This window comes from Pyrgilauda ruficollis, unplaced genomic scaffold, assembly GCF_017590135.1.
Source record: "Pyrgilauda ruficollis isolate IOZ18807 unplaced genomic scaffold, ASM1759013v1 scaffold104, whole genome shotgun sequence".
Classification (NCBI taxonomy): domain Eukaryota; kingdom Metazoa; phylum Chordata; class Aves; order Passeriformes; family Passeridae; genus Pyrgilauda; species Pyrgilauda ruficollis.
This window is the reverse complement of record NW_024508545.1, coordinates 1,829,076-1,851,329: the sequence shown is the minus strand read 5'-3', so window position 1 is coordinate 1,851,329 and position 22,254 is coordinate 1,829,076. Positions and strand designations below refer to the sequence as shown.

The window sequence follows — 22,254 nt, the reverse complement described above, 5'->3', positions numbered from 1 at the left end:
AACAGGTGAGGAATTAGCATATATCAACCAACAGTATTACTCTTATAATAAAATTTTACACCCACTGAGGTTATAATAGAAATTTTGGCATTAAAAATATGTCATTCTCAAAGTCCCAGACAATTCTGTCACAAAGATCTCTTTTTTTACCAAATTACTCCAGTTCCTTTGCAATTTGTTTTGAATTCAACTGAAGGTGTCAAAAACATTGTACAATAACATGTTTAGTTCTGTTAAGCTGCAATCCAAAATGCTATTTTTTAACTGACAAACCTGAGTAATTATGTGTATTTTGCTTTCCCACTTGGACCCTTTCATAAACGAGCTGTTACACACAGGTGGAATTGTCCCAAAGCTCTTGGCCTGATTTTGAGAAGCACACAGCATGAGAAGAACACAGCACACAAAACACAAAAATAGGGGGGGTTATGAGTGCTATGTGACTGGTATGCTGACACAGGAGGGGAGAGCCTCCTCGGCCAGGCGTGATGGACACAGCTCCATCACAGGGACAACCTGCATGCCACGGAGCCCTGACCAGCCTCACACCAGCCAGGACTCTGCTGAGCCACCATTCCCACAGCCAGTCCCAGGCAAGGCAGAAAACAGGGAATGGTTGGAAGGAAACTGTTCTGCTTCCAGCTATCCTTCAAAAGGATGGTGGAATGACTGGCTTTGGGATTATCAGGAAGAACTGCAGCAGCCAGAAGAGAAGGCCAATCCTCATAGCCTTACTCTACATATCAATAACAAAAAGCTGTATTTTAAAGTCTAGAGTTCACTCAGGAATCATCGAGGAAGCAATAAACCCCAAAGAAAATGAGGCTCTGTATCCATTTGAGGAATAATAAACAGTATGTGCATGCCATCCAAACAGACAAATGTCACCTAAGGTAATACCAAAACAAGACAAGCATCACATTAAACTACACAAGGGTACAGAAGATGCTAATTTAATATCTAAATGTGAAACTTGTGGCACCCTCTAGCTTAAGAATAATACAAAATACCGTAAGAATGATAGAAATCATTGCATGACCTAGGTAAACATTTACTAATAAAAACCTAAGGCACTAAATCTTTATTGGGATTTCACTGAGCATACAAAATTGCAGTATCACTTAAAAACTGCATTCTTTTTAGGAACTGTTTAAATGAGGTATACACAGATCCTTCAGGAACAGCTAAACAAAGCCCTGGGTTATTCTCTCATTTCTGAAGAGTAGTTTTTAAGTCTTTCTTGCCCATCTGTTTACCTATCAGACGTGCTGGAAATTCAGCATTCAGACCCTCTGCTAAAAATATTTACTTTATACTAATTTACATCCCTCCAACTGCATTTTAATCAAAATTAATTAAGTAAAATGGTACCATTTTTTCTAAAATATGGCTCCTTTTGTATATTCAATTTTTTTTCCCTCCCTAAAAGAAGTATTTCTTCTGTTCATTTACTTCTAGTACTGAACATCCAATATGATTCTGTTTGTTTGTCTTTAGCCCACATCTTAACTTAAATTCAAGGAACTAACTTAGAATCTTTCTGATTTCCATAGACATACAAATAAGTAATGTTAATTTTTAATTGCAATTTAAATAAAAACTATTGATTTTGATAAGTGAGACAATCTTCCCAGGTTTTTAAAGTTAAAAATGAACTAGAATGCTCAAAGCTGACAAAATTGTTTTGTAAACTGAATAAAGTATTGAAAACATATATAGCCCTGCAATACAAATTTTAAAAGGCATCATTCATAGAGTATCTCAAATTTACAGCAACAGCAAAAGAATGTTTTAAATGCTTCCCGTGCAGCTACTATGACAAGCCTTATTCAGTCTTCTCTTTATTTTAGTTTAAGAAACCCCAAGCCTAAAAATGCATTTTTACATATTAAAAATTCTAGCATTTATTTACTTGGTCCCTCTTCTGTCTATAAACTTTAAACTATAGTTTTTTAATTATGCCATGCTTAAAGGAGAAGAAATTTGAGGTCACAAATGAGTCAGAATCAAAGATTCCTCTCTCATTTTCATGACAACACCTCTTGCAAAACAGCACCCAAGAAATGCCCCAATGTTGTCTTTCTATGGGATCTCTTACGTACAATCTAAGTAATAACCAAATCTAAAGTAATTTAATTTAGTAAGTCTGGCAACATAACAATTTAAGATATGCTTCATCTTCATTCTAACTAGCAATGGTTGGTTCCTGTGTTATTCTGCTGCAGACACTTCCAAATTAGCATCTTACAGCAAATAATTCTTAACAGACTAATTATTTTTCCTACCTATTAACTATAATTGTCATTCTGAATTCATCCTTTGCAAATGCTTTATCCAAGATCTATGCACAGTTCTCAGGAGGAAGGAAACTGTGCCCATTTCTTTGGATTTACTGCATATGTTAAAAGCCTTGTCTTTTTTTAACAAAGTGAGTTGCAGATTTTTCAACATTAACACTTAAACTTTTTGACAGGCTTTTGTAATGGTCTAAAACATAAGTCATCCCCATTTCAATTCTGATTTTTCTGAGTTGTAGAAACCACAATGGTGTTAAAATGCAAAATATTTTTGTATATTATTTGAATTTTTTAAAATGCCTTGTTTCTTCCAAAAGATAAGTGTTTACACAGCAATAAATATTGATTCCCAGACTTGTTCTCATGCCAACTTCATTCAGAGTTAATTTGCAGCATCACATGGAAATTGTTTAAAGGAAAAACTTTCTACTACAGCAGGAAGCCTAGCAGAATCTATTTCAGAACTCCTATTGCATGTTCACATAGTGTTGAAGAATGGCAAAATTTTAGATGCCAACAGAGAGGCTCAGTCATTAAAAGGTAAAAAGCTGTTCCTCATCTGTAATAATCCAAAAATCACAGCATTCCCTGAAATAAAGAGCCCAAGATTATGACTGCTCACGCAAGTGAAAAGGCTCTCAGGAGCACCCCTGAAGTTTAGACTGAACCTGTATTTTCAGGTGTAAATTAACACCACAGGATGCATTCAGAATTCCGTAACTTACACTGAGCTGAGCTCCTGTGCAGCTCACAGTACTTATATTGAAGTGCCACCAGTAAAATCTCAACTCTTCAGTCTTCCTTGAGGAGAAAAACAAGCCTGGCACTATTTTAATCCACAGTATCTTTAAGTTCAGCAGAGAGACCTGACTACCTATTGAACAACTGCTCTGTTTGTAACTTAATGGCGTCATCATCATCACGTACTTCACTGAACATTTTCTTTACCTTACAAATTTAGCCAACTACATTTCAGAGCCAGTGATGTAGATGGTTTAAAAAAGGTTTATTTAAACTATTGCACTATTTAAATAGAAGATTTTTAGTGACACAACGTGAAAGATTACTGTATTCTCAAATGTGGCAATTTAATTTTTCAGACCACACACAAGCAAACTGCCTGCTGTAACACTACCTCTGTTGACAGCTTAAGAGTCTGTGTAATTTTTGTAATGAGGGCCAAATTACCTGTCACTAAAATTTTTTAAGCATCTCTGTTGGCAAAAGCTGTTTTTCGGGCAACAGAAAGCTAAAAATGAAAATTATATGAAAAAAATGTGATGTTGAGTAAGTCACCAAGACTGCAGCTGAATGTCCAGACACAGACTAAGGGGAACACGTGGTGCCTGTAAAAAACTCTTGTGCATCAATGTGTACAGGTAACTCTTTTAAAAGTAAAGGAAAAAGTTGTTCATGCTTATGTCCTGACACTGAAGTCAAACCTTTCAGCTTTCCACTGCATGCAGAGAACACTAGCAGACTGAAATTCCAGTAACGCTTTTTGATACCTTGTATTGTTTTCTATCTACACGTTTGCTCCCTCAATTTTGAGTCTATTCAGAGTGTTTTGCTAAGTGCACTAAAATGGCCTTCTAGCCAGAAAAAGGAACTGAGTCCTTTGCCAGCCCCAGGCAGAGGGATGGCAGATGGCCTGGGAACCCACCACTGCGACGGAGCGCTGGGAGTCCGACCAGACTCGCAGCTCCACCGCAGCTCTGACAACCACAACATCTCCTTCACCCAAGAGCAGCACAGGATGCGTTTTCTGGACAAACCACATCCTTATCTCTACAGAGGGTATTTTTATCTTGCACTTGGAAGGCGTGTCCCACAAAGCAAAGCCGTTTCTATTTAAAGGAAAACCACAACGTGGCAGGTACACACCGCAGCCCATCGCACCAAGGGGGCAGCTCAAACCTTTCAGCGACTTAAACAGAGCTCAGCACCGAGCAGATAACACGTGCTGTGAAACCAGAATAAATGTTAGTGTCCCTCCCTCGGGATGGCTTGGGCACTCTTGCACTGCAGGTAAAGCTGGGCCTTGGTGTAACCATCACTAATAGTCAAGCTCTTCATGTCATGGGATCCCTTCACCAAAAGCATCTCCTTCGTGGTCAGGACTGAAAGCCAAATACAGAGGCACCCAGGGATACAGAAACAATATCCGGGAGTGGCATCAGGTCCTCACAATGGCTCTCAGAAATCTAAACAGACCTGAAAATACTATGTGGTGTCATTCTGGGTCACAAGGTACTTTATGACTTAAAAAAAGAATGCGACCTGAGAGACTTATTCTGTATGTTTTGGGGTTTTTTGAGAGGTGGGGAAGAACCTGTCCCAAAAATTACTGAAATAGTTTTCTTCAACAGGCTTTAAATTAGGCTTAAATTGCCCAATGTGTAAATGTTATAAATAAAAAGTCAAAAACTGTGAAAGTTACAAGACTAACTACTAAATTGGTAAAAATAATTTTAGATCTCTATTAAAAGTTTACTACACAGTAATTATAAGATGATATTATGCCTTTTCCAGACATCCTAATAATAAACATTTACTTCCTTTGTGCAACCTGCTTCCTAGCAGGTGTGGGAAAAAATGCCAGTTTTCATGGTGACATCATCCACCATAATCAACTCAGTTATTTGTAAAATCTGCTGCAGTATTTTAAATAATTCTAGAAAGCATTACTTCAGCATCTTAATATTGCAGTTTTCCTTTAAGTGTTATTGCCCTATGTAAAATGTTATTTTTCTCAAAAAGAAAAAACTTCTAGCACAACAGGCATGTAACCCAGTAAAAATTGGCAAGCAAAAAAAGTTTATTTTTACGTATTTTTATTTTTATGGATTTTATTTCTGATTGCCATATGATGATGATTCTATGGTATAATATGCTGCAAGAATAATTCACACAAGATCCTGTCCACAGCAATTGGACTAATAAAATAACAAAGACTCAGCAGACAAAAACCTTGAAGAATTCAACTTTCTTTTCTAATAAATTGACACTAATAAAATGACAAGAAGGCCCTTATAATTTGCTGCCTCCCATCTTAACACAGATGTGTGTGTAGAAATTATTGATCCTATCAACATAGGAGAATGGTAACAACTTTGTCTAAAATGTCAAAAATTTAGGTGTGAATATAGCTTGGGCACCTGTGTAATCATATCTGTATCCTAAAATAGGTGACCAGCTGCAATCTGAAAGAACTCAGAATAAGGCTAAGCAGGTTTGTCATGCACTGACATGTTGATCTGAAAGCACAGAATGAGTGCAATAATAGCCAGGGCCTTACTGTTACACAGGCAAGAGGTGTGCCGTGCCATTTCCAACACAGCTGCCAAGCTGTGGGCTTTTTATATTACAGCAAAGCTGGCCACTTATCTTAAGAATTAGATTATCACCATCTAAGGGGATTTGACAGCACTGACATGAGTTCATATAGGCTTACAAAGACCTGAAAAATCCAGAATTCAAAAGTAGTCCTTCCTCCCATTTACCATATCTATGCTTTGTTGGTGTGCAAAAGTGCACAGGAACCTCACAGAACATATTTTTAAAATTTGCCCACGTCTTGTTATTACACTGCAGTCTTCAAATTTACACAGAGCTGCAGTTCTCCTGGGTTTTTCTCAAGTGTCACTCATCTAACTTAGCATGACAGCTGAGAAACGACGTCAGGCGCGTTACAGTTCAGTTTAAAAAACATCCTCTACCTGGTATCTCTGCAGTGATTGTCTTGCTGCTCCCTGAAACCTCTTCGTCGTCATCTGACGAGCTCGTGCTGGAGTCACAGGTCAGGTCACTGTCGCTGGTACTGCTGTCCTGCAGCAGGTTGTACTTCTTGCGAGCAGCTGCCTCCCGCTTCTGCCTCAGGAGCCGGATCCTCTCTTTGTGCTTTTGGCTCCGGTGACCCTTCACCTTGGTAACTCGGCCGTTCTGCTTATCGCTAGACTGTCGGTTTTTCTTGGCAGCCATTGTTGAAGTCTCACTTTCGGACCTGGATCTCCTGGATTTCCTCCCAACTGCAGCTCCAGACACCGCAGAAGGGTCTCCCTCTGCGGCAGCTTCAGCTTGGCAGGGCTCGTTCTCCTCTGCGGAAGACAACGTGTCTGAGTCGGCCAAATGCCCACTGGAGGAAGGGGAAAGCATGCAGTGGTTGGAAGAGTCACTCTCATAAACTCGGCCGCCTGCTGGCTTGTCGCTCTCTGTAGATGCCAGCTGAGACTCCGAGGAGTCCCTCCTCAGTTCCATCAGCAAGCAAGGCATGGTAGAGAGCACTCCAGAGTCTGCTGCAGTGGGCACACTGTCCTTTTGAGGTTGTGTCTCAAGTTCTATAGGCCTGTCTTCATCAGGAGCAGTCTCTTGCTTTTCAGAAGTCTTTGGTGGAATTTCTGAATCAACAAGTTCTTCTGCTTTTCCTACTGCCTCCATCTTCATTGCAGAGCAAGGTCCTTCCAGTCTCAAAGCATTGAGCACGTTGTCTAGGAGGCTGGGTGAGCTAGACGTGGTCTCCAGCAATGCAGCAGCCTGCACAGGAACAGAACAGTAGGAAAGAATTACACAAGTAGCTCAGCCTGCTCTCCACAGTGTTACCTTAAACAACTCACTGCTTTTGGTTGCAGACAGAATGGGTTTACAGAGCCTCTGAGTGGTTCGGGTTGGAAGGGACCGTTAAGCTCCTCCAGTGCCACCTTCCCAGCCATGGGCAGGGACACCTTCCACTCTCTCAGGTTGCTCCAAGCCCCGTCCAACCTGGCCTTGGGCACTGCCAGGGATCCAGGGGCAGCCACAGCTGCTCTGGGCACCCTGTGCCAGGGCCTGCCCACCCTGCCAGCCAGCAATTCCTGCCCAAGATGCCAAAATCTGTGCCTGCCCTGTGGCAGTGGCAGCCATTGCCTGTGTGCTGTCCCTGCAGGCCTTGTCCCCAGTCCCTGTGCAGCTCTCCTGGAGCCCCTGGAGGCCCTGGCAGGGGCTCTGAGGTGTCCCTGGAGCCTTCTCTTGTGCAGGGGAACAGCCCCAGCTGGGCCAGGCTGGCTCCATAGAAGAGCATCTTATTGCTCAGCATCATGTTGGTTTTCTTAATTTACCTTTTCCTAGTGAACTCATCCTGTTACACCAAATTATTCCTTCATTTACACACCCATGAAAAATGGTACTGGAGTCACACTGAATGGGGTTCCCAGTGGAATCATTCTGCATGGGAACCTTATATATCAAAGACTTATTAAATAAAGAAGTGCTACTGAATTGTCAGAGGCACAGCTACAGGCTCTGGCTCCACAGGTGTCAGACAGATTGCCCTCACCAGAGCACCACCGTGCTGGTGAGTCACACAAAGATGTTTTAGGAATATCTAATACACCATTCAGGAAGTCCTTGATTGTCTCCCATGCAAAGCCCTGGTTATATGAGAACCTCAAGGCTGATTTAGTTTCTCTCAAATCTGCCAGGAAAGAAACATTAAATAATAGGGGCTGCAAGCAAAAAACATTATCTACCCACACCTGTATCCTACATTTTACTTCAAGTTATAATTTAATAAATATCATTGTTTCAGTGCACATAAAAAGACCAAGCTATTTATCTGATTGATAACTTGCACATTATCTACCCAAAACTACCTGACGCAAATTCAAAGAAGTTTTCTTGGAGAGATCAATAGTTACGATTTTGTCTTCATTATTCACACTTTGCCTTTCACCTGAATTTTCTCTTGGAATACAACACAGAATAAAGATCTTTCAATTACCACATTCACTTACAGATGAATGGCATGGAACAAACCCTTTATAGCTTCAGAAGTACAGTAAATTATAAATTTATGGCACTTCAAAAAACAAAGTGTAGGCAAGAAAATGCAGGAGTGAGATCTTATCTGAAAAACTACATTTCTGCAGAGATGGCCAATCAGCACTTGAGCACCCTGAGGAAGCATGGATGATTCAGAGAGATTTTTCTGTACCCTGAGAATCCTTCTTTGGTTCCCTGATCCATCCCAAGCTGCCTGTAAGTATGTAATTGTATACATGTATGTAACACACAATATAAGGGTACTTTCCTGCTTCTGAAAGGTGCTGTGCAAAGCTCAGCATTGTCCTGTGTGCCCTAACCCACTCTGAAACTTCATTTTTAGGGAATACTAAAATAGAGTTCATGCTTCCTTCAGGCTAATGAATAAACTGCTCTTTGGTGCAAGGAAATGATGAAAATACTCATGGGAGAGAAACACCAGCTAAGGAAAGAAAGGTTGGTTAATATCAGACATCACAAGATGGAGATGGCAAGACCAAGCCTGATAAATATGAGGGGAAAAAACCAAACCCAAAATCCCAAACAATAAACTCAGCATAGCCCTTCCAAAAACCAGAATAAAATGCATATTATGGAATAGAGGAACATGTGTATCAGGAAAAATATTTGTGCATACTTTCACTGAGTAACCCTCTTGAAAGCAACTTCAAAGACTTTCTGGAGACAGTAATTTCATGTAAGCAGTAAACATCATGTAGGAACAATTTATTTCCAAGGCTACAGCAGAGCACCAACAAACCCAAATGACGAATACACATGTTCTCAGACATAAATGCATGTCAGTAAAATCAATATTTGTACATAATTCACTCACAAATCTGTATTATCAAATAATTCTCCTATTATACGGGTAAGTAAAACACAGATTTGATGATGGAACAAGTGGAATTTGTATTGTACCTGCTAGTGCAGCTCCCAGCTTTCCTCTGACCACGCACTTTAAAATGAAAAATGTCTTCTCTAAGAGTTTTTAAATGTACACACAGAGAAAATATTGGTTGCTCAGACACAAACCAAAGAGTATTAGCTTGGCCAAATGAAATCATACTTAAATATTCATACTAATAACTGCAGAACAGTTTCTGCACTGTTCAACCTTTGAGCCTGGGGAGCACAGAACAGAGCCTGACACGAAGCTAAAGGGCAGCCAAAGTCAGCTGTAGACTTTCTTCCACAAATGTCCTATTTGGAAACATCACTCACCTCACAGCTCCCAAAGGGGCTGTAACAACACCTGCACTTGCCTTTCCATATCTCTGGTCTATCAGCCAGAAAAAAATATGTTTCATCTGCACATTGCCACCTTGCTAACAGCTCAATTAAAATTATTTTATTGGATTTTTTAATATTAAGTGGAATCTTTAACTACTCCAACCACACTGGTTTTATCCCTCACACAGTGATTTTCAGTTGGCAGTAGAGGAGGGAATAGTAATTTCATGACACTGATGTGTTTCTGTGTATATAGAAAAGAAAACACATGTTCTGGTAAGGTTTGTACTCCACAGGTCCATTGAACTGGCTCTTTAGACATTAGACATCACCAATTCCTTTATATATAAATATTTAAAAAAAAAAACAAAAACAGAGCTTTGCCTTTTTCTCAGTGGGAAAAAAAAATAATCCTACCATGACTCAAACAGACTTTGTTTCAGGGAAGAATACAGTCCATTTGGCAAAAAATATCTATGCCAAGGAAAGCCTTGTCTCAAAGAAAGAAAAAAAGTCTGTATTTAGTTCTATCTGAAAAATGTACATAACAGCAAGAACAGACTTTATTGAAAAACTCCCACTCCTTTCTTGCCACTCACCTTTCTAGTAACAGAACTAGAAGAGGAAATCTCAAGGTGGTGCAAGTGAAAGACCATTTTTTCTACTGAAATGGGAACACAGCACTGAAAATAAGTTGTGATGCTTGCAGACACAGATGGATACTTAATTAGACGTTGATCAGAAATGGCATTCTTTTACTGGTGAACAGATATTGCAATGAAAATTTTAAAAGGCAATTTTGTAAAAACTGCTGTGCTCGATTTTTCCAACAGAAAATGTTATTTTCCAAGTCACACATATAACACACCAGCGTGGGGAAGCCATTAAATTATCCTGAGAAATATTTTCAAATCATGGACTCATTCGTAAAGACATACGATTTGTACACTAGGGAATCTGCACTTTAGGGAAGAAATCCAGAAGGATTTAGAAGGTCAGATTTGCAGAGACAGCCCAGCCTCTCTGGGTTTTGCCCCCATTCTCTCCCCACCTAGCTGAGACTGCACCATCATATTCCCTCCTGTGCACAGAACTGGCCCACCCTTCTGTGAGTAGATTCCTTTCAATAAGCCAGTAGAAATCAAAATGAGAAAGTTAAGTGACATTTTCTGCCAGAATTTGCAGGAAGGAGGGACAGGAGAGCAAGCACAAATCATCCCTGTAAAAAAAAAACCAAATCTGATTAAAAGCTGCTTGCTGTTTTGTATCATCACACCTTGAACTCACAGATTTTGCCTAGACACAAAAGGTCCTGAGCATTCCTTCTTGGCACCACTTGCTCTGGGAAAAGACTTTTGTAAGTAAAATTTAAAAAAAAAAAAAAAAAAAAAAAAAAAAAAAAAAAAAAAAAAAAAAAAAAAAAAAAAAAAAAACACTAAGAGCAAAAAGCCTCCTAGGTGGTAGTAGGCTCCTAAAGAACAATTTCCATATAACATGTACTGCAGCAAAAAGACTTATATTAAAGACAGCAGGTTTCCCAGAGCAGAGTTTCAGGCATCAGATTATAAAAATAAATAATTTAACAGAGTGTTAGAGCAGCAGATCAGCTGTGTGTCTCTGGAGAGGGACCCTGATTTCACAAAGAAATCCCCAGGGAATTACAGAACTTAGGCACCTGCCCCTCACCCATCCTGCCTGCACCTCTTAGTTCACTGCTGATTTCTGGAGCCTTACAGCACCTTACTGGGTCCTTCTCCATGTCCAGGCAGGCCATTCAACTCATGTGGAACTGCAGCTTGTGCTGGTGGTTGTTGCCTGCTGATCTCTGGTTTGAGCTCCTGGTGCATCTGCTCCGTGGCAGAGCACAGGGAACTACAAAAGCCCTCACCTAGGTAAGCAGTCCTCAGCAGCAATTAAAATATCCATTTGTTATCCATGTCCTTCCCACAACACAGATAAAACACAGATCTCTATCAGCTATTAGGAAGATTAGCTAAATTCACAGCTTAAGGCTGAAGGCTTCGTAAAATCCAGCTACTCAGGGCAAGCAGTCAACATATTAAATCACGTATCATATCTTAACAGCTAGAACGTAACACATTCTACTTATAACTTACTCACTTCAGCTGAACAAGGGAGTATGTCTAACAGCCTGAAATACTTAATAAACCCCATGACACCTTAACCTTAATTGTACATTGTAATTTCAGGTGTTATTGAGCAGAGTAATGATAAAGAATGCCTAGCTTGTATGCAGCAAGTCAGCTCTTCTTTTTCTGAACCTATGGACAGGACAGATTCTTGTCTTGCAGGCACTAGTGTTTTCACAGCAGCTTGCTGGAAAACTCACTTTAGCTTATTACTAACACATTTCCTCTTAATCACAGTCCAACAGACCACTTCTTTTCCCTGCTTATGGTCACATAACCTTTTTATGCCAATTCTACCAATTGTTGAAATGAAAAAGAATTATCTAGCAGAACACTGCCTTTTAACGCCCTTTCAGTTAGTGCTGAAAGAAAACAATTTGAACAACCCACCTCCTCTCACCACTTACCATTCAACTGAAAGCCATAATTTTTTTTTAGAAATGAGAAACTGTACCTATATTATCGAAGCAAATAACATCGTGTACATTCTTTAGGCTTTTGTGACTACATAAATGAAAAGTTAAACTACAGTGCTGCATACAAGTTATTTGTTCAGAGTACAGAATTAACTAGAGATCCTTCCAACCTCATCGTTTCAGTGCTACAGAAGTCAGTTATTTTCATCTAAATATGAATGTTTTGATATTTATAAGGAACTGAACACTGTAATGGCTCATTTTTATACAAACAATTATTTCCATCTCCAGTGGATTACATTATCTCACATTTACCCAACAGAGATGGAATAAATCAGAGGTGTGAGAGAGGTAACGACAAACGCATAAAACAGAGGCTAATAAAAGTATGTTAAAGAGCTGACTATTTTTTAAAATGTAAACACATAGACAAGCTCATTAAGAGCTCTGACTCGAACACTTGATAGACTGTGTGTCTGAGGAGGCTGGGTCGGGAAAGGACAGGAGCTGCTAACAGCCTGGGTACTGAAGAGTTGACTGTAATGCATGTATGCTTCAAAATACAGGATGAATTGTTGGCAAAAAGCAAAGTTAGACCCTCTTCTGACAGAAAGACATGTAACTCTGAAGATGTGAAGTGCTAATGAACCTGTCCACTTCCAAAGCTTCACCAAAACCCTTTGTCAGTGCAGGTGTCTTGATCACGCTTTCTTTCTTCTCAAATCACCTTCCTTTCCATTGAAAATGAGCACAATTAAGCCAGTGAACTCAGCAGTGACATTTTAGTACAAAAAACACATAGAGATATCAGAGAATCACAGAATGGTTTGGGTCGGAAGGGACCTTAAAGATGATCCAGTTCCAATCCCCTGCCAAGGGCAAGGACACCATCAACTGGATCAGGCTGTTCCAAGCTCCATCCACCCTTCCCTTGGACACTTCCTGGACAGAGCACCCTGTGCCAGGGCCTCAACCCCCTCACAGCCAAGAATTTCTTCCTAATACCTCATCTAAACCTACTCACTGCCAGTTTAAAGCCATTACCTTATGCCAGAGAGCAGAATGCTTAATTAACTAAAAATAATTATTTAATAAATTCAAAAAATCAGACATCTATCAGGAAAGACCAATCTGCACCAAGACAAATGTAGAAATACTGACACTTTCTGGACTTCCAGCTTGTTCAGCTCCTCCCGAAGATACCACACATTCCTTTTAATTTTCTTTTAAGACTCACACAAACCGGTGCACTTAAAACAACAGAACTGAGACCAGCACTCAGTCAATTTAAGTTAAGACAGTTGACTCAGCTCTGTGTGGATGCGTGTACACGATGCTCCACGGCAGATTTTTCATAACACTGAGCCGCCCCCACAGGGATACTGTGTAATTTATATAGCGTTCCTTTGAAAATGCTGCCCTAAAGCTGACTCACTGGCATGCGATTCTACCTAAGGCACATTTCTGGGAGTGGAGCTGGATCTTTATCAGATGATTCACAAATCAGGCCTGGTAGCAACCCCAAAGAATAGGATCCTTGGAACAGACAGGGTAAGAGAATTGCAGTACAAAGCAAAAGAAGAAAGGATTAAACTAATTTTGTGTTTCAACTGGCTTTGCATAAATAAATGAAGGTTAAAAACAGGCTGCTCCTACTGAGTGCTCAACAAGCTGCATATACAAATTACTAAAGCCTGAATACAAATTACAAGTGTATGTGTTAATACAAAGCTTTGCTTGCAGAGCATCCTTTGCGATCTTGAAAAGCAACATTTTTTTATCCTACATAAGAAGTAAGACTGCACATTTAAATACAGGTTTTTGCATTGTAATGCTTAATGCACATATTCTGCCTCTTTCAAAGGACAGGCAAGTACCAGCTAAGGTTTATTTCACAACTCCACACACAGGCTTCCATAAACATTCACCAGCTGCACTTGGAACTCCACAATAAAAAAATCACAGTGCTTGCACACAGATAAAAGCATGCTGGGTTGGCTGCACTTAGCCTTCTAAGAATCTCCTTTCTTCCTCATAATGAAACCATTTTTCTCAAGAGCACAACAATTTAAAGTCTACAAAGCTCTCTACTCTAAAAATTAGAGAGGGCATATCTTTATTACTACCTGCTCCTAAAACTTTAAATGACTCACTTTTACATGTTTTCTTTCAATAAAACAAGTGGCAGAAGTCAACACAACAAAAGTTCCCTTTTCTCTCTGCTACAATTAGTTTGCAGGAGATCACCCTACAGAGGATCATCACAGGGATGGATAATCTTTTTCTAAGGTACTGAGTTTAATAGGTTTTCCCACTTTACCTATCCATTTCTGTTTCTGGAACAAAATGGGTTCTGTGCTTCCCCACTACATACAAACAGAAGTCCTAAAGAAACTTTGGCCTATTGTTTTACCATGATAAAAGTAATGCTTATGTAAAAGCCACATTTCCAATTGCCTGAACGCCACGTAACAAATTAATCCTAACTTTCAGAGCAGAAGTTAGGAATATTTACCTGAGCTATACTGAAAGTAATCAACATTTGCCAACAGCTCCAACTGGTAGATCAAGACAACTCCAATGTAGCTTCAAAGCAGTAAATACATCTCAGCAGTGCCATATTCACAGAATCATAAAGATAAAAAAATACCTCTAAAATCATCAAGTCCAATCTTCAACCCAACACCACCACCATGTTCACCACTAAACCACGTCCCCAGGTGTCACATTCCACAGTGATTTTCCAGCATCTCCACATCTCTCCAAAAGCTCAAGGCACTGAACTAGACTTGCTGTGGGTTTAGGACAGCTATTTAACAAAGACAAGTTAAGAGATACTAAGTAACTCTACAGTTTGTAAATATTTTATGGTCAGATGTTTTTACACATCTTTGCCATGGTACAAACTTGCCACAAACAAAACCGACCCTCAGGTATTTTAAAGTTTCAAATGCTTTAATTCAACACCAATTAATGTTTTTTGCCATAAGGGTTAGGGCAGTAAGATACCCATTCTATGGGCTGACCCTCAGGTGACACATGCAAATTTTACAGAAGGGCTGACAAGGAGCTGCAAGCCCAACAAGCCCTGATCTCAAATAATTTTCTTATCCACATAGCCACTCATAGTATTCACATGCTTCTTTAATTTCTGAGCTAGTGGTATCAAATCTAAGTACTGCAATAGAGATTTACAGGAGATATACCATAGAAAAATAAATGGTATCAATACGCTAAGGTAAACTCATGTGGCATTCAAATGATGAAATTTAACAGCTGTTGGGATGTTCTTGACACTAAGAGGTGCCAGTTGATTTCAGCATCCACCAGATTGCTTACGATCACAGTGCAGGTTTTACATGACCAAAGTGCTCCTAAAACAACAAAGGATTCACACCACAGGTCTCAGTATGAAGCAAACACAGGTTGGCTCTACAAATGAACAAAAACTACTCTGGGTATTTAAAAAAGAAGAACAGACTGGGTCAAAAGCCAGTCACAAGTGTGATAACCAAAAATGCCTCTAACATGGGCTTTACTAACTTTCTACAGTATTTACTTCCAGCTGGGAGAGGAGAAGAAATTTGAGCTCTACTTCAAGAGAACAGACAGACCAGGACGCAGACATTTCTTTCCCACAACACACAAAAGACTTTGCATGTATTTGACTGCAGAAATTAAATAACAGTATGTAAGAAGATACCAAGTTACCAGCTACATAAAGAGAAAAAGAAAATTAAAATGCAGTTTTCAACAGAACCATGCAAGCAAGTACTAACAGAAGAAAAAAAAAAATTAAAAACCAAAACGTAACCCCCTCTCTCCCCCCCTCCCCAAAAACACCCGCAAACCAAACAATCCTTAAAATGCATCTTTTACCCCAAAACTACTTCTTACATTATTATTCCTGCTTAGGAAAAAGTGGCTTAGCTGGCAGAACTAATGGTTAGCAACAGGAGACAAACTATATAAACAGCTTTCCCAATAAAAGGGAAGATGGAAGAAAAAAAAAAAAATAAAAGAGCATGGAGCCTGGATTCAACCAATCAACTCAACCTCGTTCCATTAATTCAACACAGCCTTATTGCTGCTGGAGCTTGGAGAGCTCCATATAGACAAACAATGATATCCACTACAGGTGTTAAACAGTAAAAAAAACCTTTTTGATCTTGACTGACAAACAATGATATCCACTACAGGTGTTAAACAGCAAAAAAACCATTTTGATCTTGTAAAACACGGGAAACCAGGTGTCTGTTATCAAACTCACTTTAGGTTGAGGTGAGGTTTATAACTAATTATTGAGGGCCTATAAAGTTAACACTGGTAAGATACTCAATGAACTTCCTTAGCTTAGTTTTAGTCAACAATTCCTGGATCTTCTTTATTACAGTGAGTGGATCCAAAGTCTGTATTTTGCATTTAAGATGACTTGCTAACAACAGTAAGTGGAACCATGAAAATAGAACTTCACCTTGAAGGCTTTCAAAACACAACACTCAAAGAAATATGGTTTTTTTTTAACTCCTCACAGATTCTGCACAGTGCTACCAAAAGGTGTTACCTGCTCTGGATGAACCTTAGTTATTGGCAATAGAAATTGCACTTATGGGCTCACGGCCACCACTACCCAAAAGACCATTCTTTCCTACAAGGGCAACAAAAAGCTTCTCATCAAACATGATGAGGACTCCACAAGCATTTCCCCCAACTTCCTTCATTAGGAGACAGCCTTTAAATCATTGTGTTTCCAACCACAAGCACATAGAATTAGTAGACAACTTTCCTGATCTATTCTTTACCAAGATTTTTTCCCGAAATTGCCAGATTGCTTAGAAATGTCTTTCTGGCAAGATCTGGCATTCCAAGAGAACATGAACCAGGAGAGTGAGCTGAGGAGCCAGGAGAATTACCAGCTGATGAGAAAGTCAAAGTACAAGAGAAGGGCACTGGTTCAGCCCCACCCTGCTATCAGGACAACCTGATTCTTTTTTTTTTCTTCAAGTGTTTGAGCACCAGCCTCACATTGCAACCACCTAAATGCAATAGTCCCAGTGGAAAACAAATTACTGAAGTGGTAATTGTTTCATCATGCAGACAACTGATATTATAAAGTCTGGCTCTTAGTTATTCCCAGCTCTCTTACTGTGAGTCACTTGGCCTCTACCCATGTTGGATGAATGGAACTGAAATCTGCCTCCTCTAAAATTAATTGTGAAGTGCTAACTGTCAAGCATCATGAAACAAGACACTAAAGCAGAGGCAGCAAGAAGAAGAATCAAGGTCTGGGTCTTCCTGCTCATTTTCAGGAAATTTTGAAGCATCACACAGAAGAGCATCTTGCAGGACATTGCAAAATCCTCACTATAATGCCAAATCCATGATCTACACACACTGAAACAAGAATGTTAGCCTGAAGGAGCCTTCAAAAACTTGCATTTATTTAAAAAAGTGACCACCTGTTTCACTTATGATTCAAAAGTTGCCAGACTGAGTGTTAACAGCTTCCAAGCTGTTTTCTTGGAGACCAAATATCACAAGGTACAATAAGGCTGAAGCCTGTACACTATTCTGCTACTTAGATAATTTCTAAGCATTGGAGAGACAGACTACATGTCAAATTGATACAAAACCCCTGAACACCTTATAAACAATAAGGTGAATCATTCTGAACATAAAGCTGACATACCTCACGACCATGGGCAAGTCACTCGACCTCCTGGAGCAGCCAGTAATGCATCTGACACAGTGTCACTGCACCTCCTGCGCTGCTGAGCTGCACCTCATTTCAGCAGTAACCCGTGTGTGCCCCAGCTGCAGGGAGCCACATCCAGGAGAAACTGCTACAGGCTCCATTCACGCTGATCAGACACGGGAAGAGGCAACACTAACAACTGGGAATGGGCAAACACAGATTAAATTTGAATCCTTAAACAGTAACACTGAGTAAGTGATGAGGTATCAGTCACTCAGCTCAGCGATGGACTATGGAGGCAACAGCACAGGCTAATGTTTGCACCATATGCACATTTTGATTTACAGTCCCTTTCATCCAGTTCTCTTTTTGCTCAAAATTGCACATTTGTGGACGTTGTGTTCTAAATCTCAACTTGCAGACTCAGAATTGCATTTTGGATTAAAAACCTGGAACAAAGATGTGACAGAAAGTACTATTTCTGTGGTGATTTGTGTTGTCCAAGTTCCCTGCAATTAACATCTGCTGCCACAGATTCCAGTATCATAAGTTTGGCTGCTCCTGAGTTAAGAGTGATTAAGGCTGAACTCCTATTCACATGCTGAACATTTATTTTGGTTCTGGAAAACCAAAAGTTGTTTCCTTTCCACATAAGGTCATCTCAGAGCATCGACACACACTGTACCACACTTTATCTCAGAGCTCTTTCCCAGCACTATGCCTGTCCCCTCTCCCAGTGCTGCTTCATTTCAGCTCCCATCACCACCAATAATGTTCAAGCCAGCAAAAATATTCAAGTTTTAGTAATTGTCTTCCAGAGTACAAGTTACATGCTGGCAATTATGATACTTATATCTTTTACTTTGATCTAGTAAACGTGTTATTAAATCTGCTGTTCAGTTTCTGTCAATGGTTGCAGTTTTCTAAGCCATTCTGTCAACTGCAGATAAAAACACAGAAACTGAGATTGACCACAGACCCAATTCTGTCAAAAAGTACCATGAACACAACAAGTTGGAAGTGTTATAGACAAGTACATGTAGGTTGCTTGAAACTATTTACTTGTTTGAAAAACTTTCCAAAGCTTTCATATCACTAGATAATTGGTGATATTTTGGTCAGAGGGTAACCAGAGAGTTGGATCACTCAGTGTGCAGCCCCTTCCCCGTGTGGTACACAGAGACCCCCCATGTCATTAACAGATGTTTCAGTGAGATGTTGATGTACAGGCAGGTCAAAGATGGCACATACATCCTTGGTGCTGCAAGGAGTTGATGTGATAATATACAAGGGAAAGGGAAGAAAGCGAACAGGATCTAGGCAAAGAATCCTGCATTTTAAAAGTAAACATACAGCAAGGAGAAGGAGGTCAGGACAGCCAAGGCAATTATTTCTTGTTGCTCTGATTGAGTTACACCAACTTATCTCCCTAGTGTTTGATGTTCAAATCCCCTCATGATAATCCATATTTACTCTTTGTTCACTCAACCTTAACTTACCCCATTAATCCCACCCTCCCCACAGTGCCCATTTGTCAAAGGCACCCAAACATCCTTCCTACCTCCTCTTTATCAGCTAGAGCAGGGCAGCATTTTCTGTGTGCTGTGACTGTTCTCAACTGCCTTGTGGGTGGCTTCAGGTTCCTTCCCGTTTCCCGTCCCTCCACAGCACCCACTCCTGGTCTGTGCTCTGTGATTCCCTCCAAGCAGGCACAGATGGCCAGGCTGCACTGCCACACGCCTCACACGTCTGGATGTGCGAGGCCACCACCGCCCTTCCTTCTCCCTGCACCTCTTCACCACGCCAACCAGCAACTGGGCTGGAGAGCAAACAGAAATAGTTGACACAGTGTAATTAAAAAATTCGAGTGTTTCAAAATGAGTCAGAACTGTTACCCTCACCTACTGGAGCAGAAATACCAGCTGCCCAGACTCACACACCGCCTTCCATCACCTGCTGCGTCCCTGCCCTTGATTCCCCAGACAGAGTACCAGTGTCCCTGGTAAGCCAGAACCACAGAAAACTGCTTTTATTGGCTGTCAGTAGCCACATAACCACCCCCTTTGGAGCTTGCCTGGACAGCACCAGCCTCCTCTAGATCACTGGAGGTGAGAAATACCCAGAAAGTGACTCCTAAGAACAACTGCTGTTGGACAGATAAAGTTCCCCAGACTTCTCACTGCCTTCCTACCTTCCTATCTGTTTATATTTATCTACCTGTCTATATGTATGTGTATGTATATATGGGGGGGGTCTCTGCGTTCAGCAAACACGTGACAAGCACCTCATTGTTCCCCTGAGAGTTTGCTACAGACCTGTTTCCCGCACAGAGGCCAGGTTTCCCTCCCCCAGAGCAGCAGGGAGAGCTGTGCTGCTCTGACTGCCTGGCTCCCAGCACCTGTACCACAGGAACAGCAATTTCAGGTGGCAGCTGGGGCAGGAGAACCCCTGGGGAGCTCAAAAGAGCACCACGCTCAGTTTCCACCCCAAGGTCAAACGCTATGTGTTTAACAGACTTAAGCAACTTGGTATGCTTTAAGAGAAACATTTTAAATGTAGCATTTGTTTCCTGTTCCAAGGGGAGAGGCATAACTGTTTGTACTTAAGTTTTTAGCTTGAAGAGTAGAAATAGTACAGCCCTTGCCTGTAATTGAAACTATTATTTGGTCTGATGCTTGACAAGTACCAGAGAAGATCTAAAACCTAATAAAGTCTTTGGGAGGGGGAATGAAAATAAATTTTACATTTTTAAAGGGATGCTCAAGCGTTCAGAGATTTACTTACTCATTCAGTTTTAAAAGCTAGAATTACTTGTCAGGGAAAAGAAAAGTCAAACAGGATTGACTTCTGCCATCTTGACACACAAGGTTTTTTTCAGCTTTTGAAGTCTTGTTGGGTACTTTGTGCTGGTTTAAAGTGCACAACTAGTTACAACCACGACCTTGCTTAACTAAGTTATTACAGTTATAGATTCACCAAGGGACCTACAAACTTTAAGGCAAGCTGCCTGGTTACACGGCTAACAAACTAAGACATAAATGCACTTTGATGCTACTTAACAAAGGTGGAAGCAATGTAACCCTAAAAAAAAAATTTTAATTTTTTTTAAAAACCAGACAAACAAAACAAAACAACAAGTCATTCAGAAAGTGGCCTTTGCTGTCCAATAACCTCCAGGCAAAGAAAGCTACAGTACTGGAACTGGGGAAATAGTTAAAATATTACAAGTCTGCTCAGTCCACCTTGTTTCGCTTTTAAAAAGGAACCAGTAGCACAGTTAAGTTTTATATTCCCCCTCGGATGGCTGTGTGGCTCGGAGCCACATCTGCAACCCATTAGATGTCAGGAGCCCAAGGGGAACCCGGGCTGGATAGGCAACGAGCAACCTGAGCGTCCTTCCCATACAAAACACATTTTCCCACCAGAGGAACACACCACCCAAGTTAAACAAAGACGCAGAGAAACCCCTGGAGAAGCGCACAACTGCAGCCCTTGCACCCCTTGTTTCTCCAAGGGGTACCCCTCCAACAGCCCACACGACTTCAAAAGTCGTTGCAGGAAGGAAAAAAAAAAAAAAAAAAGAAAGAGGCACGTTACAAAAGTCCCGGGAAAGACAAAGCGGCCGCCGAGCTGCTCCAGGGATCTGTGGGGAGTTTCGCCCCCGCGGGGTCAGGGCAGAGGAGGGCGGAGGGGCTGGGGCAGGAGGAGAAGCAGCGGCACGACCAGCCCTGAGGGGCGCAGCCCCCGCCCGCGCTCCGGGGCGGCCGGGCCGGTACCGCCCCTCACCGCGGCGCCGGGCCGCCCCCCGCCCGCACGGCACCGCGCTCACCTGTGCCAGGCTGGGCCCCTCGCGGCCTCCCCGGCGGGGGCAGCGGCCGGGGCATGGGCGGCCGGAGGAGCCGGAGCGGCCGGGAAGAGCCGGGAATGTCACCGGGGCCGCCGCGCCGTCACTGTCCCCGTGTGCCTGTGTCCCTGTGTCCCTGTATGTCTCTGTCCCCGTGTGCCTGTGTCCCTGTGTCACTGCGTGTCCGTGTGCCTGTGTCCCTGTGTCACTGTGTGTCCGTATGCCTGTGTCCCTGTGTCCCTGTGTCACTGTGTCACTGTGTGTCCATGTCCCCATGTGCCTGTGTCACTGTCTGTCCGTGTGCCTGTGTCCCCCTGTGTCACTGTGTCACTGTGTGTCCATGTCCCCGTGTCCCTGTGTCACTGTGTGTCCCTGTCCCCGTGTGCCTGTGTCCCTGTGTCCCTGTGTGTCCCTGTCCCCGTGTGCCTGTGTCACTGTGTGATTGTGTGTCCGTGTCCGCGTGTGCCTGTGTCCCCCTGTGTCCCTGTGTCACTGTGTGTCCCTGTCCCCGTGTGCCTGTGTCCCCCTGTGTCCCTGTGTCCCCCTGTGCCTGTGTGCCTGTGTCACTGTGTCCCTGTCCCCGTGTGCCTGTGTCCCCCTGTCCCTGTGTCCCTGTCCCCCTGTACCTGTGTCTCTGTGTACCTGTGTGCCTGTGTCTCTGTGTCCCCATGTCCCCGTGTCTCCCTGTACCTGTGTCTCTATGTCCCCATGTGCTTGTGTCCCTGTATGCCAGTATTCCTGTGTCTCTATGTTCATGGGTCCCTGTCCCCATGTGCCTGTATCCCTGTGTCTTTATGTCCCTGTATCCGTGTCCCCATATCCC

At 41.7% G+C, this 22,254-nt stretch overlaps 1 protein-coding gene across 2 annotated transcripts in view; it reads right to left on the bottom strand.

Moving 5' to 3' along the window:
- CUNH18orf25 (chromosome unknown C18orf25 homolog) overlaps positions 1-21,538 on the bottom strand; it is a 44,792-nt gene extending 23,254 nt beyond the window's left edge. For both annotated transcript variants that reach the window (XM_041469601.1, XM_041469610.1), the window contains exons 1-2: positions 21,417-21,538; positions 6,017-6,830 (exon numbers count right to left, since the gene is read on the bottom strand). In XM_041469601.1, the coding sequence (XP_041325535.1) occupies positions 6,017-6,740 (724 nt within the window). In that variant the 5' untranslated portion in view covers positions 6,741-6,830; positions 21,417-21,538. The remainder of the gene's footprint in view (positions 1-6,016; positions 6,831-21,416) is intronic.
- Positions 21,539-22,254: the final 716 nt, after the last annotated feature.